This window comes from Pogoniulus pusillus, chromosome 24 (assembly GCF_015220805.1).
Source record: "Pogoniulus pusillus isolate bPogPus1 chromosome 24, bPogPus1.pri, whole genome shotgun sequence".
Lineage (NCBI taxonomy): Eukaryota > Metazoa > Chordata > Aves > Piciformes > Lybiidae > Pogoniulus > Pogoniulus pusillus.
In genome coordinates, this window is record NC_087287.1 from 7,085,426 (window position 1) to 7,106,679 (window position 21,254).

Consider the following 21,254-nt stretch of genomic DNA (forward strand, 5'->3'; position numbering starts at 1 on the left):
AAATGAAAAAGTAAAGCAATATAGAAAAAGGGAGGGGAAAGAAAAAGGGGGGAGGAAATAAAAGGAAGAGAAATGAAAAAGAACAACAATATAGAAAAAAGAGAGGGGAAAGAAAAAGGGGAAACAGAGAGTTGAAGGAAAAAGAAGAAAAGAGGGAAGTAAGAAAAGGAAAAGGAGAGGGAAGATAAAGAAAGTGAGGGTGCCAGACGCCTGGAACACGCTGCCCAGGGGGGTCGTGGAGTCTCCGTCTCTGCAGATATTCAAAACCTGCCTGGACGCGTTCCAGTGCGATCTGGTGTAGGTGATGCTGCTCTGGCAGGGGGCTGGGGCTAGATGATGTGTGGAAGTGCCTTCCAGCCCCTGGCATTCTGCGATCCTGTGATAATAGAAACAAGAACAAAGAGGGGAGGGGGAAAAAAAATTAAAAAAGGGGGTGTGAGGGGTGGGGAGAGGGGGAGGGAAAGAGAAAGGGGGGAAAGGAACGAAAAACAGGGTCGGAGAGGTTGCCGGTCCCCGGTGCCGGGCCTGGGGGCGGTGCGTGCGGACTCCCCGGCGGGGGCGGGGCGCGGTGCGGGGGCGTGTCCGGGGCGGTCCCTCCCCTCCCGCCTTTGCCGCCGCTCGACCCCCGCAGTAGAGATTGAGCGGAGCTGCTGGCCGCCGTACCGGAGCCGCCATGGGAGTGGAAGGCTGCACCAAGTGCATCAAATACCTTCTCTTCGTTTTCAACTTCATCTTCTGGGTGAGCGCCCGGGGTGGGCGGCGGGGGATCGGGCCCGGCCCGAGATAACGGAGCTTCAATATGGCTCGTCCGCCTGCGCTAAGACTTGCTGCTGGGATGTGCCTTGGGGGCTGCTTTCGGGGGGGGGGGGGGGTGAGTGCTGCCCATTTTGTGGAGGACCCGCTTATCCCTTGCTTTTTTTAATGCATGAATGCATCTGTATCTGTTTCCATACGGCAGCTATTTATACATAGGCAGAGATAGCTGCAGCGATAGATGTTTATACGGATCCTTTCCCAGCGGAAGAGTGGGAGCTGCCTTGCTCCGGAGCTGGGGTAGGGCAGGGGGGATGCAGCGGCCTGCTCTGCATGCTTCACACTCCCCTCCCCAAACCCCCTGTTGCTGTGGGGCAGCGCCGGAGAAAGCGGCGTTCGACAGCAGCCAAGGAGGGAGGGATGGATGGATGGGAGGATGGATGTTGCCAGGCAGAGGGAGGAGAAGCTCTGGCCCAGCTGCCCGCCGCAGAGGAGAGGGTGTTCCAAAAATAGGGGCGCTCAGGGTTGGTTTTGCTCTCCCCACCCCAGGAGCTGGCAGGGAGCAGATGGGGCTGGATGGGCACCGTGTGGGGAGCTGGCCTCGACACCCGCGGTTGGGTCGTGCCCGAGCTGGGGTACCGCTGCCTCCGCTGCCTGGGAAGTTATTTTAGGATGCAGATTCTAGCCAGGTTGGAGAGGCTGAGAAAGTTCCTCCTGAAATAATGCGCGCAGACATGCGGCTAATTTAGCGAAAGCAGCGTATCCTGCTTTCCCAGCAAACCGGGCTTGTCCCGGTGCAAAAACCCCCTTCGGCAGGGGGGGCTGGCTGGCAAGAAGCCTTCTCCCCGCTCCGGTGCCCGGCAGTGATGAAATGTGCCCGAGCAGGCTGCTTGTTTAGTTTGAGAGGGTCTGGTTTCCATTGCCCCAGCGCTGGTTTCCTCAGGCCAGCCCCACCCCGCGGAGCGCGGGCACCGCCGCGCCGAGCGCTGCCTGCCTGCCTGCTCAGGATGTGTCCCTTCCTTCACACCTCGCCCTGTGGGTGAGGAATTTGGGTGTTTTCTTCGTGTTAGGGCTGGAGCAGTGGGAAGGGGAGCTTTTTCTTCACAACAAACCCTGCCTGCGCACCGGGAGCGGCTCTGCCCGGCTGGAGCCTCCATCAGCTGCCTTCTCCCCAGGGGGAGGTGGTGGTGGGGTGAAGCTCGTGGGAGGTGTAGGGTTTAATGGTTGCGTGGGGCCGAGCAAATCCAGGCTGATTTCGGGCTTTGGTTCTGGGTCTAACGCTGACCGAGGCAGAGGTGATGAGCTCTGCCTGAGCGCAGTGGCGGTAATTGATACCTGATGGGTTGCCAGCTGCGAGCTGAACGCGGGATAGTCCTGGAGGAGGGGGCGTAGTGGAGTGGTTAACCTTTTTCCTCCACCCTTAAAATGTCAGAGGTGAGTAGGCTCTTCTCTGTAGTCTTCCTTCCGAATTACCACACTTATCCTAGGGCTTTTTATTCCCTTCTGGTCTCAGTTTCCTGCCATTCTTGTCCCTGAAGCCACCGGCTGTGGATGGGAGGGAGGAAGGGTCTCCTGGGCAGCAGGAAGGATGTGGGGGGGCTCTCTGCCCCTGAGCAAGCCTCGCTCCCTCACCCCGCTCTGCCTCTGCAAAACAGCTTATCTTGTGTAAATGGGCATTTCGCCTCCGGGAAGAATAGCTGATCCGTTTAATTTCCCTGTTAGGATTTCTGCTGCCTTTGCCCAACCCCTCAGAGAGGAGTCTGACGCCTGCAAGCACTGGCGAGAGATATTCCAGCTCCTCCCAACGAGGGGTGCCTGTGAGCTGGGACCCGCCAGCTCTCCAGAACACTTCCCAGTGCTGGGCTGGCCCTTGGCGCAGCTCCCATGTGGATGGGGAGTCTGGATTTCGTTAGGATTAAGGGTACTTTCTGGAGGCTGGCTAGCTGTAGCTCTTAGGGTTTTCAAGCCCTTTGGTGTTGGTTTTCAAGCCAGTAGTAGAGGAGAATTTTAGGTGGTTAGCAGCCAACCTTATGTCCCCAGCTGCGGTGGGATCCCTTGGTCATCACTGAAGCATGAAGGTCCTTTTCACAGAGTGGCATTTAAAGGCTGGGCACAGTGCTGAACACTCTTGCTGTGCCAAGATCCCAGCCCTGATGCCAGGGGGGTATGAGACAGGCATTGGCAGCCCTGTGGTCCCTCCTGCTGTGTGCCACGTTAAGGCTGCTGGGCTCCCCGCGCTCATTTTCCTATCATTTCTTTATCGTTTGCCCCATGCCCAGGCGAGGTCTGGTGCCTCCGATGAAAGCAGGCAGGAGGCAGAGCCCAAAGTTTGGCAAGCTCCACATCGCGCTCCATGGGAGCTTGTCCCCACGCCCAGGAGGAGGAAAGGAAGCAATTCTCAGCCGTGAGGGTATTAACAGCTAGGAAACAAACTGCAGCCGAGCTGCTCTGCCGGTGTGTAAATAAACAGATACCCCTCTGGCAGCACAGGGCAAGATCCACAGAACTGCTGTGTTGAAAAGCAAAAGGACAGGGCTGCCGTGCTGCCAGCTCCCCAGGGGCCCTCAGCAGCCATCTCTGACCTAGGGTTTTTTTGGTTTGTTTTATTATTTTGGGTGTTTTATCCTTTGTGCACTCAGTTTTGAGGAGAAGATGCCAGGGTTGCAGGATGGCTCTTGAGGAGGGAGCAGTGGCTGTTGTGTGGACTATACATACAAATGGGTGCCTGTCCCAGGTGGGGAAAGGGTCCACACTCTTACCAACGAGGTAGAGGAGGCCATGGGCAGCATCTGGGGATCTCACCTCATTAGTAAACCACAGGACCGGTAACAGAAAAGCTTTTCTGTGCTGCAAACGTGTGTAACCTTGAGGTGATTGATGATGAGGAGATGCTCTGCTTCCCTGCTCTGAGAGAGGGAGCATTGTTTGTCCCCATTACTATTGTACGGGGCATTCCAAGCTCATCCAGGAGCCCGGAGCAGGACTGGGCTGGGCACGAGGTGGGGTGGAGCTGCTTCTTCATCCCACTCTCCCACCAGTTGATGTCTGGACTTCAGCTGCCCTCTCGAGTTATCGGAATCCGATAGCAGAGCTCAGCACACGGGGCTGAGCTGACCACCACTGCAAAGAGTCCCTGGGGAGGCCAAAGGAAGCCAGAAAGCTATTTTAAAATGTAATTAAACATAACCAAGGGGAATTGGCTTGCTCGGAGAAGGATCGCCCAGCTTATTAGCTAATACAGCCCATGGCAGCCTTCCAGGGCTGGAGCTCTGCTGACTGCCCTACCAAAGAGGTGTCTCATTAAAGAGCTTGCTCCTAATGCTGTTTTCCAGGCACATTGTACCTCTCTTGCTTGTGTTGAGGGGACGTGGTGCAGACAGGATGTGAAGAGCAAGAAGGGCAAAAGCAGAGTGGAAGTGAAAGTCTGTCACAACAGTGGTGACTGGAAGGGATGGGGTGAGAGAGCTGAGTATTTTCCTTGCAGTGTGGAAAATCTGTCAGTTGTCCCCTGAAGTCTGCAAAGCATGTGTGGACATACTTGGCTTTGGCAAGAAGTGAGGGTGGAAGGAGGTGGCGGCTCTCTGTGGTGGTGGTGGTCCCACAAAATCACAGAATGGGACCTCTGGAGATCAGCCAGCCCAACCCCCCTGCTAAAGCAGGGGCACCCACAGCCGCTTGCCCAGGATCACAATGTCTAGGTGGGTTTGGGATCTCTTCAGAGAAGGAGAGTACACAGCTTCTCTGGGTAGCCTGGTGCAGGACTCTGGCATACTCACAGGAAAGGATTTTTTTCTTCCTGGTCAGATGGAACCTCCTGAGTTCTAGTCTGTGCTTATTGTCCCTTGTCCTGTAGTGGGCTCCACTGAAAAGAGTCTGGCCCCATCCTCTTGCCCCTCGCCCTTCAGCTCTTGCTGAGCGTTGATCGGATCCCTTCTCAAGCTGCTCTTCTCCAGGCTCAACAGCCCTAGGGCTCTCAGTCTTTCCTCCTTACAGAGATGCTCCAAGCCCCTCAGCATCTTTGTATCCTCCACTCTGCTCTGTTTTGTATTTCCTTCTCTCTCTTGAAGGCCAGAACTTGACCAAGACTCCAGATGTGGTCTCCATAGGGCAGAGCAGAGGACTCTGCTCAATGCCTGGTGACCAGGCGGCTGAGTACTGCTCTTCACTGGTTTTAATGGGGAATGAAGTAGCAGAGTGTGACTCTGAAGGATGGTCAGAAACATCTCCCTGAGCTCCCAGAGCAGCTTTCATCTTGTTCTGGGTACAGGCTTGCACCGAGTGCTGCTGAAATGCTGTCAGTGATAGCAGCTGATAGGCTGCTCCTCTGCTGAGACAGGGTTTGGTTATTGGTCTCCTTGGGAATGGCAGAGCAGCAAGGATGTAATGCTGGCCCAGCTGCTTCTCCTGCTGATGGTGGGTTTGGTATCCTGGGACAGTGTGGGGGAAGCGTTTTTCCATGTGTGCTTGAGCCTGCAGCCATTTAACGTCTGTCTTTGAAGGGCAAGGGAGAGGTTTTCTCAGCAGGCTCAGTGCCTGGACCCAGGTTTTCCTGCTGATAGCTCTCTGTCAAGTGAACACAGTCACCTATGAAACCTCTTCTGAAGTCTCTGTGTGCAGAAGATTGAAGAATTTGCCTCAAGTTGTGCCAGAGGAGCTTTAGGTTGGATATTAGGAAATAATTTCTTCCACAAAAGGGTTGTCAAGTCCAGGAATAGCAGCAGAGTGCCCATTCCTGGAGGGGTTTCAAAGCTATGTAGACATGGGTGCTGAGTGACATGGTTTACTGGTGACCTGGCAGTGGTCACCTGCTGGGTTAATGGTTAGACTTGATGGTCTTAAAGGTCTTTTCCAGTGTAAATTATTTGATGATTCTGGGATTTGAAGAGGTGCCCTGCCCTTGGGATACCCACTGTCAGTTCTTGGGCTGGGAGTCCAAAGGAGGGAGCATTGCTGGTAGCTGGAGGGGGAATTGCTCCTGAGGTTGTTCTTTTGTCAATCACCATAAGGCTTATCTTCTTCAAGAGCATTAACTCATGTGTAATGCCTTGAGAAACACTTCTACTTGTGCTGGGCCAGTGCCTTTCACTGCTTTGTTGAAAATAGAAAGTTGTTGTATTATCATTTTAATGGAGAACAAGTCTGGTGAGGAGCACCTGAGGGAGCTGGGGTTGCTCAGCCTGGAGAAAAGGAGACTGAGGGAAGACCTCCTTGCCCTCTACAGCTCCCTGAAAGGAGGTTGGAGCCAGGTGGGGGTCAATCTATCCACACTGGTCACAACTGATAGGTACTGTGATACTGTGACAAAAAATGGCCTCAGATTGCACTAGGGGAAGTTTAGGTTCAATGTTAGAGAAACTTCTTCACTGGAAGGGTTCTCAAGCACTGGAATAGTTTTCCAATGGAGTCAGTTGAATCCCCCTCCCTGGAGGTGTTGTAAAGACCCAGAGATGTGGTGCTGAGGAACATGGTTTAGCATCAGGCTTGGTAGAGTTAGAAACTGGTTGGACTTGATCTTAGAAGTCTTTTCCAACTGATGCAATTCTGTAATCCTATGATTGTAGCTAAATGCACATGCATAAGGCCAAATTTGTTTTGAAGCAGTGCCTGCAACTGTTCTTCCCTCCACTGAGGGTGACTGAACCTTGCTAGTAGATGTCAGTGGGCAGTGATACATTTATCCCAGTGGAGATCAGGCTGGGGGGGGGGAGCCTATGGGTTCAGCGCTCCCCACCTGAGGTCCCTGCTCTTGGATTTTGGTGCTGTATTCCCGCTCTCCTCCCATCCATCAAACTTTATTTGGCCTCTGGCATGCTGCTCCTTAGGGAGTGTTCCTCTGGAGCTTGTTTTGAATGTTCACAGTGTTGTGGGTCTGGTAACTATAGGCACCAGCAGGGAATTTCACCCTGGCCAGCAGCTCTATTAATAGGCGCTGCTGGAAGGTGATGGAGGCTGCGCTGTTAGGATCAGGACAGGGGCTGTGGGCTGCTCTGCTCCTCCTCTTCCTGCCTGTAAGCTCTTCCCAAACACCCTCTCTGCAATTCCTGGGCAGGCCAAGCCTTGCCTGCAAGCTTTTAGCCCAACCTTTGGTGGTCATTCGGTGTGACAGCAGCAGAAACGCTTCACCTGGATTCCAAGAACAGTCCACTCTGTCACCGCAGTTTGAGTGCTTATATTGAGCTTAGTGGAGGAGCTTTTTATGTTGTGTGGCTGTCAAACTTCAACCAACATTGGTCTAATTTAAGTCACTTCGTTTGCTCACACCCCCTGCAAAGAGTCTTGTGGGGGTTCTGAGGTGTTGGTGCTCCGGGGCATCCCACGGCCCACGACAACAAGCAAGGCAGGGATGATCTGAAGTGCTTTTGGCATTACAATTTCCAGTGGGTTTTTGGTGTGAAATCACACCATGGGAACAGGAAGGCTGTCACAGCAGTCAAACCAAGTCCCCAGGCTTACAGGGTCACAGAGTGGTTGGGCTTGGAAGGGACCTCTAGGGATGACTTAGTCGAAGTGCCCTGCTAAAGCAGGGTCACCCACAGCGGGTTACCCAGGATCACAACGTTCAGGTGAGTTTGGAATCTCTGCAGAGAGGATTTGGGTTCATAGGCTTCTGTTCGCCTCTTGACCCCTACCTCATGCCCAGCCCTTTCAGCACCTCCACAGGGCCTGCGTGTAGTAGATGAGAAATTCACCTTCTGCTTTCCAGGAAGTGAGGTGCAGGGTGTGGGCAGGCTCACTGCTGACTGTACACATGTGCCTGCCACCAACGGTTGCTTCTCTTCTGCCTGCCTGCTAGGTGCTAGCACCTATCTTGCAGTGGCTTGCATTGCCCTTCCAAAGGTAATTTGCATCAAGCTATGGATCTTTATCTCCTCGCTTCTTTCCTCATTCATGCCGAGTGTAGTGACAGAGTGATCTTCCCTGAGGAGGTGGTTGAATCCCCATCCCTGGAGGTCTGTAAAAGATGCAGAGGTGTGGTGCTTCAGTAGTTTAGCATCAGGCTTGCCAGAGCTAGAAAATCGTTGGCCTTGATGATCTTAAAGGTCTTTTCCAACCAATGTGATTCTGTGGTTCTATGTTTCATTATTGAGGCTGCCTATGCAGGAGAATTTGATCCCTGCTCTTCTACCTAGGGACTGGTGCATGACCTGGCAGCAGAGTCTATGACCCCCAGTTAGCAATTCTTTCCTGGCTGTGCCACTGGCATCTCACTTGGTGAGGTGCTTCAGCTTTGGCAAGCTCTTTCATCCTTCTGTGCCCTGATTCCCCACACCTAGAAGGAAGAGTGGGGTTGGTTTTACTTCATCCTGGCTGCTTTGTGTTTTGTGCTGGAGAGGAGCTGTGGGGAGCCCTGGCTGGACTCCTTAAGTGGGCTCTGGTGTTGTCCCCACAAAGGGCTCAGCCTTCAGGTGGGGTAAGGGAAGACACAAGGCTTTGTGGATGAAAACATGATAAATATCTCCAGTCACCTCCTAAACCAGTTAAAAACCACTCAGCTTTCTTGGCAGCATTCTGCTTCTCATTGTCTTACTGTGGTATTTCAGAGGCATCGCAGCATGGGCTCGGCCGCTGGCATTTTTTGCAGGAAGGCAGGAGCACCTCCCAGCCCTGGAGCTGGTGTGAGGTGGGAAAGCAGCATCCCAACAGCAGGAGTGGCCACGGCTGCGGGAAGCAGAGCTGCTAAAAATACAGCATTGTGAAACTGCTGGCACCTCCGCTTCCCGCTGTCGCCGGCCTGAGCCGCAGGATGTCTGCTTCACTTTGACGTGCCCGGCAAGACACACCGCGGCCACCACTTCTTCCTCCTCCTCCCTGCCAGGAAACCTGTTTCAGAGGGGGATGGGAGCAGGAAGAAAAGGCCTGGGGGCAGTGGAAGGGATGGGGGTGATGCACATCCTGGAGTACACAAGCCTCTGGTGAGGAGCAGACGAGGGTGAGGGCAGCCTGGATATAGGGTGCCCCATATTGAAGGGGGAACAGACTGTTCCTTGCCCCCCTAAATGATGGGAATTCTTAGGGAGGGGAGGAGTGACTGAGCTGTGCGAGACTAGCTTATTGCCTTGCCACATGGCTGCCTCTGGGAAATTTTAGGGTGAATGAGTCTACCTCTCTGGAGATATGAGACCTGCCTGGATGTATTCCTGGGTGATCTGCTCTGGGTGATCCTGCTCTGGCAGGGGGGTTGGGTTGGATAATGGTTTGAAGTCCCTTCCAGCCCCTAACCTGTGGTTCTGTGAAGGGCACATCAGTCAGCTGTGCACAGTGGACGGGGCAGCAGACTGGGGCTGTGGATCAGCCATCATCACAGTTGCATCGCATTGCCTCTCAGGGGCTGGGGGGCTGCCTCTTCCCTCCACCAGGCAGAATCTGATGCAGGCTTCTCCCTGCCTTCTTGCCTGCAAAAAGCAAGCCCTGGGCAGGCAGGATCCAGCTGGAAATGTCTGGCTGTCTGTGGAAGAAGCAATAAATCTCTGGAAGCTGGAAACGGCGTTGAAGAGGAAACACTGGAGCCAGTTGCGCCACCTCTGCTGTGCTGGCTGTGCCTGCTCCGGGGGGTGATCTCCAGGGATGGCCCAGCCTGGGGAGCACTGGGGATGCCAGGGTGGACTGCATGCAATAGCTGCCTTGGGGCTTCCAGTGGATTTTTGAAGGGACAGGGAAGACACTTCTTATTCTCACCAAGGGCTTTTTCTTTTGAGTTTTAGGGAATAATCCTGTGGGATTCTGTTTCATATTATGTAACCAAAGGCAGAGAAAAGTGCAGGTGGAAGAAGGCAGCAGAATGAGAGCTTAAAACACTCCAGAAACGGCAAGGTTGTCAAAGTAGGTGAGAAAGTAGGGCTTAAAATGCTGGAAAATAATCTGGATGCTTTGAGTCTGAGCAGTTGCTTGTTTCAGTGCCCTCCACTTCTGCAATCACCTTTAGGCTGAGCTGGGGAGGTTGGCTTGTGGAAAGCAAATCACGGAGTGATGCGACTCTGGTGGTGCTGAGTTCCAGCTTCAGATTACTGCTTTCATTCAGCAGTCCCTCAGAATTTAAATAGAGGACTGTTCTGGGCACTCAGGCATCCGGACCAAGTGGTGCCCTCAGCCACTGAGACAGGCTGGGCAAGCACAGAGCAGTGAGGTGACCTGCACGAGATCAAGGATTCCTAGACAGGGAGGAGGGAAAAGGGATACCTAATGTATGAGGATATGCAGCTTGGAGAGCAGAGTGATGCTGCTGCCAGTGGCTGGAGCTATTCTGGCTCTCCTGTTGGCAAAGAGCAGTGAGTATGGGATGGGGAGGGAAGAAAAATACCAAGCTGGTATCTGGAAGGAGTCGTTGTATTAAAAATGAGATTATCCCAAGACAGGGGCAGTGGAAAGCAGGGTTACTGTGGTGAGGTGGCAAGGTTTTCTCCCTCCTGTCTTCCCCTTGAGAAGAAAGATGCCTTAATTCCCTTCTGTGCCTCTTGGTGGTGGGAGGATGTATGGTTTTCATGGAAAAAGTTACTTGTCCTAGCCCCAACCCTGTTTCCATTAGCAAGTGAGCATTGCTCTCTCTTCAGAAATCCAGCTGCTGTAGGATTAAAACTTCCATTCGGAGGTCCTGTGTGCTCTGTTACAAAAGCAAATGGAGTCAAGCAGTGTGGGAGGGACATGGGGTGTTCCTGGGGTGCATTTGGGCTGAACTGGGAACATCTGGAGGTGATTCAGCCTGCTGCTGGAGGCAGACCTCACCACTGGGGAGGGTTTGATGAGTTGGAAGAGGCTCTGTCCCTTCAGCTGACTCTCCCAAATGGTTAAGAAATACTCTGAGGGTAGCTTGCAGCTTGCTTTCAGCTCCACATTGGGTGTTGCAGGGCAAGTTTGTCTGAAAGTCCTCTGCTGCTCCACAGGCTGCTGTCACCCCAAGAGGTGCTGGGGTGGGTGCTGTTAGACATAAAGAGAAGCATGCTGGTGCAGAGCAAGGTTTGTGTGCAGGGGGGAAACCAACCCAAAAAGGGCTTCAGCCTCTTTTCCACCAATCTCAGCCAGCCCAGTTATGCAAATCTTCTTTGGGGTCTCTTTTTCCCTGGGAGCCATCAAGAGACCTTTAATGTGAGAGTGGCACTGATTAATTTGGGGACATTCTCTTTCTCCCAAGAGGTTAACATGGGCTTCATTATGCCTTCAGACAATAGAAGAGCTATGCCAGGCTGGATTTGGGTAACTTTCTGCAAAGCTACCAGCTGCCTTATTTGGAGCTGGATTTGAGCACGGACTGGCTTTTGTGCCATTTCTCCACAGCTAGCATTTGGAGGACCTCAGGCTTTAAGTGTAAAAGAGATGAGGGACTGTGCCAGCAGGGAAGCTGCATTGGTTGCTCTGGGAGAAGTTGTCAAAGGCTGTTTTTCTGGGGGGTGACAAATGGGAGAAAGGCTTGTAGCCTCTTCTGCAGGGAGGTGGTGGGGATTTTCTCCCTCTGGTAAGTGGAAAAGCCTTGAGGTCAACTAGCCCTGCAGGTTTAGCAGGTTTGTGTGGTCCTGCCCCAGCTTTGAGGTAAAAAAAAATCTCTTGGCTGGCATTTGCAGGAACGAGCAAGGAGGAAAACCACCAGCTGAGGTCCCAAGGGGTGAAGTCCAGGCTCCCACCAACAGCCTGTCCAGCAGATCCCAGCCCTCGTGTGTCAGGCTCTGCTGTGCTTGCACAACTGGGAGCTTTGCACCGCTTCTGAACAAACTCTCTTAATTTTTAATGTGACCTTCATGATGTCTCTCCTGCCTGCCCCAGACCCTTTTAAAGAAACTGGTGTTTCTGCTTCTCTGCTCCTTGGTAGTTATCTTCCCTCTTTTTTTTTGTCTGAGAAGAAAGGCTTTGAGGATTTAGGACACTCAATATTGGCATTCAAGCAGGAGCTTGCAGCCCTTTGTAGAAGTGATGTTAAGTTCTCCAGGGTTGGCTTTTTTTTAATGTGTGTGTTTACTTGCTTTTTATTTTCCCTCGTGGTTCTAAATGGGAGAGAGGTGTCATGGAGGACACAGTGAGTCCTGCTGCAAATGCTCTGGCTCAAGTTCCCTTCAGTGACACCTTCCCCACTGCTGTGACCCTGACCTGCTCTTGCCCCCTGCAGACATTCCCAGCCCTTCCCTGAAAGAGAAAACAGTGGGGAAGTCAGTCATAAAACTTCCTCTTATTGGGACATAAATATTCCTGTGGTAAGCTGAGTTGATGTTTCATATGCAGAACATCTCCCATGCTTGAAGCATGCTCCTGTCCTTGCCCTGGCAGCTCTGTCACTTGTGTCTGTACGTGCACACACATGGGACTGCTCTGCTCTTTTGCACCCAGTTCTGGTGTCCCCACCATAAGGGCACAAAGCTGTTGGAGTGAGTCCAAAGGAGACAACACAGATGATCCAAGGGCTGAAGCACCTCTGCTATGAGGACAAGCTGAGGGAGCTGGGGTTGTTCAGCCTGGAGAAGACTCTGGGGGGACCTTGTAGCTGCCTTCCAGTACTCAAAGGGATCCTACAGGAAGGCTGGAAGGGGACTTTAAGGGTGTCTAGAGACAGGACAAGGGGGTATGGTTTGAAGCTGAGGGAGAGCAGGCTTAGACTAGAGCTTAGGAAGAAGTTGTTTAGTACAAGGGTGATGAAACTCTGGAATAAGCTGTCCAGAGAGGTTGTATATGCCTCCTTCCTGAGAGCATTCAAGGCCAGGTTGGATGAGGCTTTGAGTAGCCAAGTCTAGTTGAGAGGTGTCCCTGCTCATGGCAGGGAGGTTGGAGTAATGATCTGTGTCTCTTCCAAACTAAGCTGTTCTAGGATTCTATGACAGCAGCACAAGCAGGGCAGTGCTTCCAGCCTTGGCAGCTTGCAGAGCTGCTCAGCTCTGGGCATCTTCATGGTCACCACCAGAAGTGTCTTAGCCTGAGTCATGTCCTTGCTCTGCTACAGGTCCTTAGGGGATGTCACACATGCTAAAGGAATAGGAGAGCATGTTCTCAGCTCGCATCCCACCTCTGGAGACTTGTGTTATGGTTTTATCATCTTCTACTTTGTTGTGCAATGAACTGAGTAGTGGAAGTGATCACTGCAGGGGTTCCCCTGCTCATGGGACACCTTGGAAGAAAACTAGATATGAACTGAAGCAGTGCTGTGAGGGCAGGCAGTGTGAATCCTTGTCTGTCCTCTCCTGATGTGGAACATCCCTGAGACTCACAGGGAGGGGAGTTATAGGGTAGAACATAAAAATGCTGCTGGAAGTGTTACCAGGTCCCAGTGAGTGTGGTTCCTTAGTCATGCTTGGCTCTGCTTTCTCCCCAGCTTGCTGGAGGCATCATCCTGGGAGTGGCCCTGTGGCTCCGGCATGACTCGCAGACGACGAATATCCTCTACCTGCAGCTGGGCGAAAAGCAGGCTCCCAACACCTTCTATGTGGGTAAGTAGGGCTGGGGCTGCTGGCGTCGCTGCGTGGGTGTTGTAGCCTGAGTCAGGGGGACTTCAACGTGCCCAAAAGCAGGGAAGCAAGGAGGTTGGACTAAAAATACCTTCCACTCCCCTCTGTAGTCCCTGAAATATCCCATGCCCTGCCGTGAGATGCTGGCTGCAGCCCAAGGGCAGGATTCGAGATCAGGGTGGCTAAAAGTGCCAAGAGCCATGTGGTGGCCTGGCAGGCTTTCCGTGGTGCCATCGACCCGCAGCAGGCTCGGGAGAGGGGGGTCTGTTTGGAAGGGTATCTCCTTTCCTGTGCATGGGGATGGAGCCGTAGCAGTCGGAGTGGCTGGCAGTGGAAAGTGGAGCTCAGCGAGCTGGTGACTCATGTTCTCCAGGAGGGCAGGTGGAGCCTCTCTCTGTTATGGTTAAGCTTAGCAGGGCTGTTATTAATTTGACAGCACACTGGCTTGCTGGAGGATGAAAACCCCTGGGTCTGCCCTACTCTTCCTCATGGAGGAGAGGGGAGCAGGTTGCAGGAGGGGCAGGGGCTGTCTTGGAGTGCAAGCCACCGGGGCTGGGGCAGGGAGCCATCTGATCCAGTGCCATGCACTCGCCAGTAGCTGAAATTACCCTCTGGAAAGGGCTTTCCTTTGGTTTTCCCTGCTTGCCCATGGAACAGCATGCCTGAGCCCTCTCCCCTGCTGTGCTGGCTTACAGGAGGTGCTCCCACTGTGAATATGGCAAGTTTTCCTCTCTTGCTGTCTTCCCTCTCCTGCCTCACACTCAGAGCTCTATCCCCAGCATTTCCCCTGTTGTAGTTCTAAAAAGAGAAAAGGGAATTTTAAGCAGTTAAGCTCTCTCCTTCCCAGAAACCAGCCTAAACATCTTCCTTCTAAGGGCCAGCAACTGATGTCTCCCTAGTTAACACATTTCTCCCCAAACCTGGGAGACCTGGAGCACAGGGGCTATGTCCTTCCCTCTGCTTCTTGGGCATCTTTCCTTCTTTTTTCCTTGTTTTGTCTTTGTCCTCAGCCTTTGCTGTCCAGAAGGCAGTGAGGTATGGGCCATGGGTCCCCACCAGCATGCTGCCTTTGAGGCCCCATCAACAGTCCAGGATTTGAGCCTAGCTGTCTTTTTAAAGTTGTACTCAGCAGCCAGATCAGCCTGGATTCCTTCTGGCAGCTGTAATTTCCATGCAGTAATAACAGCAGAGCATTTCTTTCAGCTGCTGCCTCTCCCAGCCAGCCTCTAGAGTCTGAAGACTGGGTTTTCTTTTCCCTTTTTCTCTCCCCCCCCCTCCCCCCCACTGATACTCCCTCCTTTTTCTCCTCTGGCATCCAACATACACATGCACATGATGTTCCTGCTTTGAGACTGGGAACCTTTCTGGGGTTGGCCTCCAGAGCTGGTTTGTTTAGGTTTGGGTTTGGCTTTTTTTTCCTTCCCCTTGCAAATCACTTTTTGGTGTCTGGCACAGGATGCCGGTCCCAGGATCCATCAGGAGGCTTTTAAAGGCCAGTCAGGCTTTGCTGCAGCACTGCAGGACAGAGGGAAGCAGTAAAAACTCTCAGAGGAGGAAAACTGTCACTGTAGGATTTGTACTCGGTGAGAAGGAAGAGGGAGGAGGAGTGGGAAAGCAGCACTTTGGGGTCTCCTGATTTCTCAGTGTCCCAAAGTTGGAGGTGTTTTGTTAAAGGCTGTTAGTGTGTTACAAGAGGGGAAGAACAATCAGCGCAGCTGGGTGGGGTGTGGGATGTGATGGCAGTGGGGGGAAGCAGAAGGAGGGTGTGAGTAGCAGGGCAGCCAGGGGGCTACCAGACATGAGATGCTTTTCTGCCTTCAGCCTGCTGCGGGAGAGGAGCAGCCCTTGTGCTCAGTGACAGCTGCAGCAGCTGCTCTTGCAGACTCCTTGGGCACAGGCAACTGTTCCCTTGGTCTCCTCTCCAGCCCATGAGCAGAGAGCTCTTGGGTTGGGGTTTTCTCCCCCCAGCCCTCTGGCACTGCATCCAACGAGCTGTCTTGTGGGCTGCCTCGGGAGGTTATTAAACAAGCTCTTGTTTGTAGGCTTTTCCTCCGTGCAGCTTGCAAACCATCTGAGCCCTAACCACTTGTTGCAGCCTTGGCTTTTGGCACTTGCATTTTGGCTCTGGACATCGGTGCTCCAGCAACTGGCAAGTTAACTGCTTCAGCACTGTGAAAACCAAGCAGTAGCAGGGCCTGGGGATAGCTGGATCACTGTGGTTTCATCACCATAAAGGAAAATACTTGCTCTTCATCTGAGCTAGGCTCATGGTCTAGTATGCATTTATTTGCTTTGTGTGGAGTTGGAGAAACTGAAATCTTTCCTGTCCTTGTACAGTGACACTGTGTGTGTGTGGAGGCTGGACAAGGTGCTGCTAGCAGGTAAAAAAACCTCCTTCCAGATAGCTTGGAGCTATTGATAAGTTGGTTGTTAACAACTGGGTAACCACTTCTCATATTTACTGACCCTACACCTAAATTCCCATTTTGAAAGAAAACAAACCTCAGTGAGCTCTGGGAGCTGTGGGAAAAGGCTGAGCTGCTCCATCTCCGTGGCTAGCAGCAGAAATTGGCACGGTCTGATCTCTCCACAGTAAGTTGGTCCTGTGGTGTCACTGATTTTAGGAGCCCCTGGGGATCCTGAAGAGGCCAGGGACACTGGACTCACTGCTTTTGTTCTTGGTGAGCTGACAGTGAAGATAATGTGACAAGGGAAAGGCAGGTCACCCATCCTTCAGGGGTTGTGTGATGACTGGAGGTGGCTCCTGTGGACAAAATGCTTTCAGCAGGGTGGGGACAAAAGCTTCAGCTGTTGTCGGCCTTAAATCCTGGCCCCCGGAGCTTACGTTTCCCGTTTTGCCTGTGTGCTGGAGCATCTCCGGACACTCCCCTGCTCCCCCCTTTTCCTCTCCTCGCTGCCTGGCCAGGAGTGGAGCGGAGCAGCCGGATGGTCCCAGCTTCACGCTCGCCTGCCAGGTCCAAAATAGGAAATGTACCTCCAGCTGCTGGCGGCGAGTGACAGGGTGACACGACCCGAGGCTCTAATTAGCTCAGCCCTGGGAGCCGGGCCAGCCAGCAGGAAGAGTGCAGAGGCATCCCAGGCTGGGCTGTGGCTCTCTGTCTAGCTTTGGGGGTCAGGAGGGGGTTGGGCTTGCTCCTGCCTGGGCTTTTTGTGTCTAATGAGCAAATCCTTTATGGGGAGTGCCTTCTCCTTGGAGCACGGTGGCACTGGGGGCCCTGGGGAGGGCCAGGGTTACACTTACCCACCAAAGCTGCTTCCATTGTCCTCTGGGTACTGCTGCTCTGATAGAAAAGCAACAGGTTGGGGTTTTATTTTTGGGGGTTCTTTCCCAAGTAACCAGGCCAATGATTGTAGATCCAGGTCCTAAGCAGGTCAGGCAGCAAAGAGTGTGGGGAGAAGAGGCACAGCTGAAGGCAGCAATGGCTTCAGACTGGTTGGAGGTGGTGAATGTGCTGTAGCAGCCTGGCTAATGGAGACACAGGCTCTTTAACCAGGGGAACCACAGCCTCCTGCTCCATGCAAACAGGATCCAGGACAATGATTTCTCCTCTGGAAACGAGTTTGAGCTGCTTGTCACAAAGGCTGGGAGAAGTGGGCCAGAAAACACAGGGCTGCTTTGAAGTCTTTCTGACAAATGAGTCCGCCTCCGAGCTGAACTCCAGGTGCATCCGCACGCATGTGCTTGATGTCAGCACAGCATCCCTGGATGGCCTCAGCACTTTTGAAAGGGCTGTCATCAGGCTTTTTGGGCTTCAGGAAGGGTTGCTGGGCCTACTCTGCATGAGTAGGGATCAGGATGCCTGCCTGGGCTTCCCCATTGCTTGCCCCACAGCCCTTACAGCATGTGAGAATGCTTCAGTTGCTCTTGCCCTGGGACCCAGAAGTGGCCAGCAGCGCAGAGCATCCCAGAACGTCATCCAAACAGACTTCTTTGGCTAAGTTGTCTTTTCCATCCATAACAGTACCCTTTTTTCTTTAGTTGGCCCTTTCAGGAATGCCTTGAACAAAAAGCAGTGGTGTCCAGGCTTTCAGAGAGGTCTCTGTTGCAGAGGGGGTTGTGGCAAGCTCTGATGTGCTGCAAGGGCTCTGGAAACTAGCAGTGGACCTGCCTGTGAGCAGTGGGTAGTTTTTAGGCTCTCTTCATGCTTCCATCCTTGTCCACATCCTTCCAGAAATATCAGGCATCTTTCAAAGGTGGTGCCAACTTCTGTTTATTGTGGGGTTAGACCCAACAGCAAATCCTTTGTGCCAGTGAGACCTCCTTGTGACCCTTCAGCTCTTAAAGGGGCCAATAAGAAAGCTGGAGACAGAAATGTTTAGCAGAGCCTGTTGTGCCAGGACAAAGGGTAGTGGGTTTAAACTAAGAGGAAGATTCAGACTAGAGAAAAGGAAAAAATGTTTTATGCTGAGAGTGGTGAGACATTGTCCTGAAAGGTAGTAGAAGCCCTATCTCTGGAACCATTGCAAGTGAGGTTGGTTTGAGACTCTGAGCTGCCTGCAAGGGACTTGAACTAGATGACCTTTAAAGGTCCCTTCCAACCCAAAGCAGTCCACAATTCTATGAAAGAGAAGAGCATAAGAGCCTGATCTCTGTGTTCTGGAACAAACACTGGTGAAAAACCACCTCTAGCTTTGGTGTGAGGTGCTGCAGTGATCCCTGTGGATGCACAGGGCTGGTTCAGTGCTGGGCTCTTCTCTCATCCACTTGTGCTTCTTCAAGGCTCCATATGTTTGTGGTTTGCTGGTAGAAAGACAATCCATGGCCAGGCTTGCGTGCTTGGAAAGGGAAACCAAGTTTGCATCTGGCCTCAAAGCATAGTGAGCAAAACAGATGATTTAAAAACATAATCTATAGGTGGCTTTTTCTTAAAGAGCAGATGTATTTTTTTTTTGGGGGGGGGAGGGGTGGTGGAAATAAACTTCTTTACTTAAACTTCTTTATTTAAACTTATTGTAGGGCAACTTAAATATTTAATCCCTTAAAGAAAAGGAAGCTGAGATGTAGTGGTTCTGGGGTTTCCTCTAATCACTGTCAGCTCAACTCCTTCCAGAACAGTGGAATTCTTTTTTGAAGTAGCAGTTTGGAGGCAAACCACTTTGTCAGCCTTTCCCACAGGTATCTGGCAGGTATCTGGCTTACCTCATGTATCTCACAATACAAGCAAGCCTTATTTTTGTTTCTTCTTTCTCATACTTTTAACATAGAATTCAATTTTTAGTTCTGAAGAAAGCAACTTGTATGTCATTGCATCTCAGTCTGCCTTCATCACCACCAACTCCTGTGACTCGTTTGCTCTGCAGACCAATGCTGGTTCCGATTTATGGCTGTATGTTGGTGGTATCCAATTGTTTGGGTTCATATCTGACTGCAAATAATGTGGTTGTCCTCTTCCTTTGTTCCCTCCAAGCTGGCTTTGCCACTAGGGATCTCTGTCAAAGAATCACAGGGTTGGGAGGGACCTTAATCACAAAGAATGCCAGGGTTGGGAGGGACCTCAAGGATCATCTAGTTCCAAGCCCCCTGCCATGGGCAGGGACACTTCACATTAGATCAGGTTGCTCACAGCCACATCCAGCCTGGCCTTAAAAACTTCCAGGGATGGGGCTTCCACCACCTCCCTGGGCAACTGGCTTCTTGCTTTTTAGAGCTGGTTCAAACCATAGCTTTGGCAGTTTTTCCTTGAAAACCTGCCACAAGTTCAGGCATGCAAAGCCCACAAGAAACTTCCTGGTGGTATTTGGGTTCTGTCACAGAGTGAGACCCCAGGGTATACAGAGATGTTCAGGCTGAGGCAGCAGAGGATGGGCCAGGATGTTCCAGCCTGGGTCTCCTCTGATGCACCATCAACTCTCCATTCCAGATGGAGATGGAGGTGGTTGAGTCACCATCCCTGGAGGTCTTTAAGAGAAGATTGGATATGGTACTTGGTGGCATAGTTTAGCTGACATCGTGGTGTTAGGTTATAGGCTGGACTTGATGATCTTAGAGGTCTTTTCCAGCCTGGATTACTGTGTGATTCTGAGATGTTCAGCTCCTCCTGTGGGCACACTTACAGTCCAAAACCTCAAGCCTTCTTCCAGAGGAAGAGGCAGGCAGAAGAGATCTGAGTCTGGCATCTCAGCATGGAGTTGGTTTGAATATGGGTGTGCACATGAGGACATTGTTTGGAGTCTTCTCCACCTCCTTTTTTGCTTTCTTGACAGAGGTGTGTTCCTCTGCTTCCTTTTTGCCCAGCTCTTGCAGACAAGGGCATGCACAGCCTTTGATCTCCCCGTGTGAGCTCGCAGCCCCAGGAGAGCTCTCCATGCTTTGTGACACTGTTGCTCCATCTGGAAGTCATTACCAGCCGTGGAGCAGCACTGTTGTTTTTGGGAAAGGGGGTGGAGAGGAACGGAGGGGCTTCCCACTTGTCATCTTCCAGCAAACCCTCTTTTTCCACTCTCTCCACTCCCAAGAACTCTCGGCTCTGCTGGCTTGATTCCAGTGGACAGCTGGAGAGAAAGGTCCAGGCACAGCCACCCTTTTTCCCACTCCTACCCCATCTTAGAGGGACTTTCCAGTCCCTGCTTGTACCTTGCCCTCTAGTCACAAGGAAACACGCTGTAGCCAGAACTCCCTGGTACAGAGAGGGTTTTCTTCCAGGCTTCATGGTATGGCTTAGGAAGGAGTCTCCTTCCCACCACCCCCACCTTTGCCTGCAGCCAATCTCCAATGTGGGTAGCGGGGCAGTAGGGGAGGGTTGTGCAGGGCTGCCTCTCCCCACCCCGCTGACTTTAGGGGGACTCTGTTGTGCCTCTTCCTCTTTTTATTTGTTTTTCCATCATGTTCTTTCTTAAGTCTGGTTTGTTTTCTAGGGCTTTTTGTTCTTGTTGGGGTTTGGGGTTATTTGTTTGCTTCTCAGCAGGGACAGGACCTGGGTTTTACAGCCCTGCAGGCACCAGCTCTGCTGCTTTAATGCCAGAGCGAGTACCAACAGTGAATGTTGTTTTCTTCTCCCCCTTCCCTGTTCCCAGACTGAACATTCTGCTTCCTACCTGGGCCCTCCATGGCAGTATCATCTACGTGACCAAGGAACTAAGCTGTCTTACTTTCCCACCTAGCACCATTATTATCAGGTCCCCTGGGCCTGATGTTTGGAGGCTTCCACATGGTTATAGCTTTCATGGGTCCCTGCAGCTGAAAGCAGCACACTCTTGGTTCTGTCAGGGAAGGGAGGATGACGTCTGGTCCATTGCTGCTGCTTTCTCTGGCGCATCACACCCTGGTGCTCTTGAGCAAAGATCGTATCATGGTTGCTGTGCTTCCTGCTTTGAATTCAGACAGGACCCACAATCTCTCGGTGAGGAGGAGGTGAAGCTAAGACTGGTTGCCTCTCCCTCATAAAGCTTTCTGTTTTAAGGCTCTGTCTCAGCAGGAGATAGAGGACTCCAGGTACTACTGACACCACACATCCCTGCAAGTCCTCCTGTGACATCCTCACCTCCAAGGTCCAGGTCCCACATATCCCAGCTGCTTGTGTGTGGCAGCTGCAGCACTGCTGTGCTGCTGCTCTTTCAGAGAAGGGTGATGAAGGCTTAGACATTGCTCCTGCCCTGTACAAGGACATGAAGGAATGTTGGTGCCTTCAGTTCCTAGGAGGTTTTGCTGATTGTACTTGTTGCTGCAGCCCTGGGTGTTCCCAGGTCATCTGCTGCTGCTGTTGGAGGGAGGAGCATGGCTGCAGGCTCTGTGGTTTGCTTTTTCCACCACCTGGGTTTTATTTTGTGCTTATGGCAAGCAGCATTTCTTGGTTTAAAATGCCTGAGAAAGCTGCAGTGGCAGCAAGCTGGTAAGTGGCTTGTGAAAGGCAGATGGAGCCTTGCTGGGGCAGAATGGTGCCAAGTGGGGTGAGCCTTAAAGGAGCAAAGGCCACTTTGGTGAAGAGGTTGTCACCTAGGACAGTCTGGCAGGAGTTAATCCCAGCCCTCGTGTTTGCACGGTGAGGAGGCTTGTGCTGGAGAGTCCCCTCTGACCTTAAGAAGGATAATGTTCCATTCAAGATGGGCATGACAAGTGCCTTG

The 21,254-nt window shown here is 52.2% G+C and overlaps 1 protein-coding gene across 1 annotated transcript in view; it reads left to right on the forward strand.

Annotated features, from left to right (window-relative positions):
• The first annotated feature begins 603 nt into the window (after positions 1 to 603).
• Positions 604 to 21,254, forward strand: part of CD81 (CD81 molecule) — a 39,437-nt gene continuing 18,786 nt past the window's right edge. The window contains exons 1-2 of the mRNA XM_064163184.1: positions 604 to 739; positions 13,040 to 13,154. Of these exons, the coding sequence (XP_064019254.1) occupies positions 674 to 739; positions 13,040 to 13,154 (181 nt within the window). The 5' untranslated portion in view covers positions 604 to 673. The remainder of the gene's footprint in view (positions 740 to 13,039; positions 13,155 to 21,254) is intronic.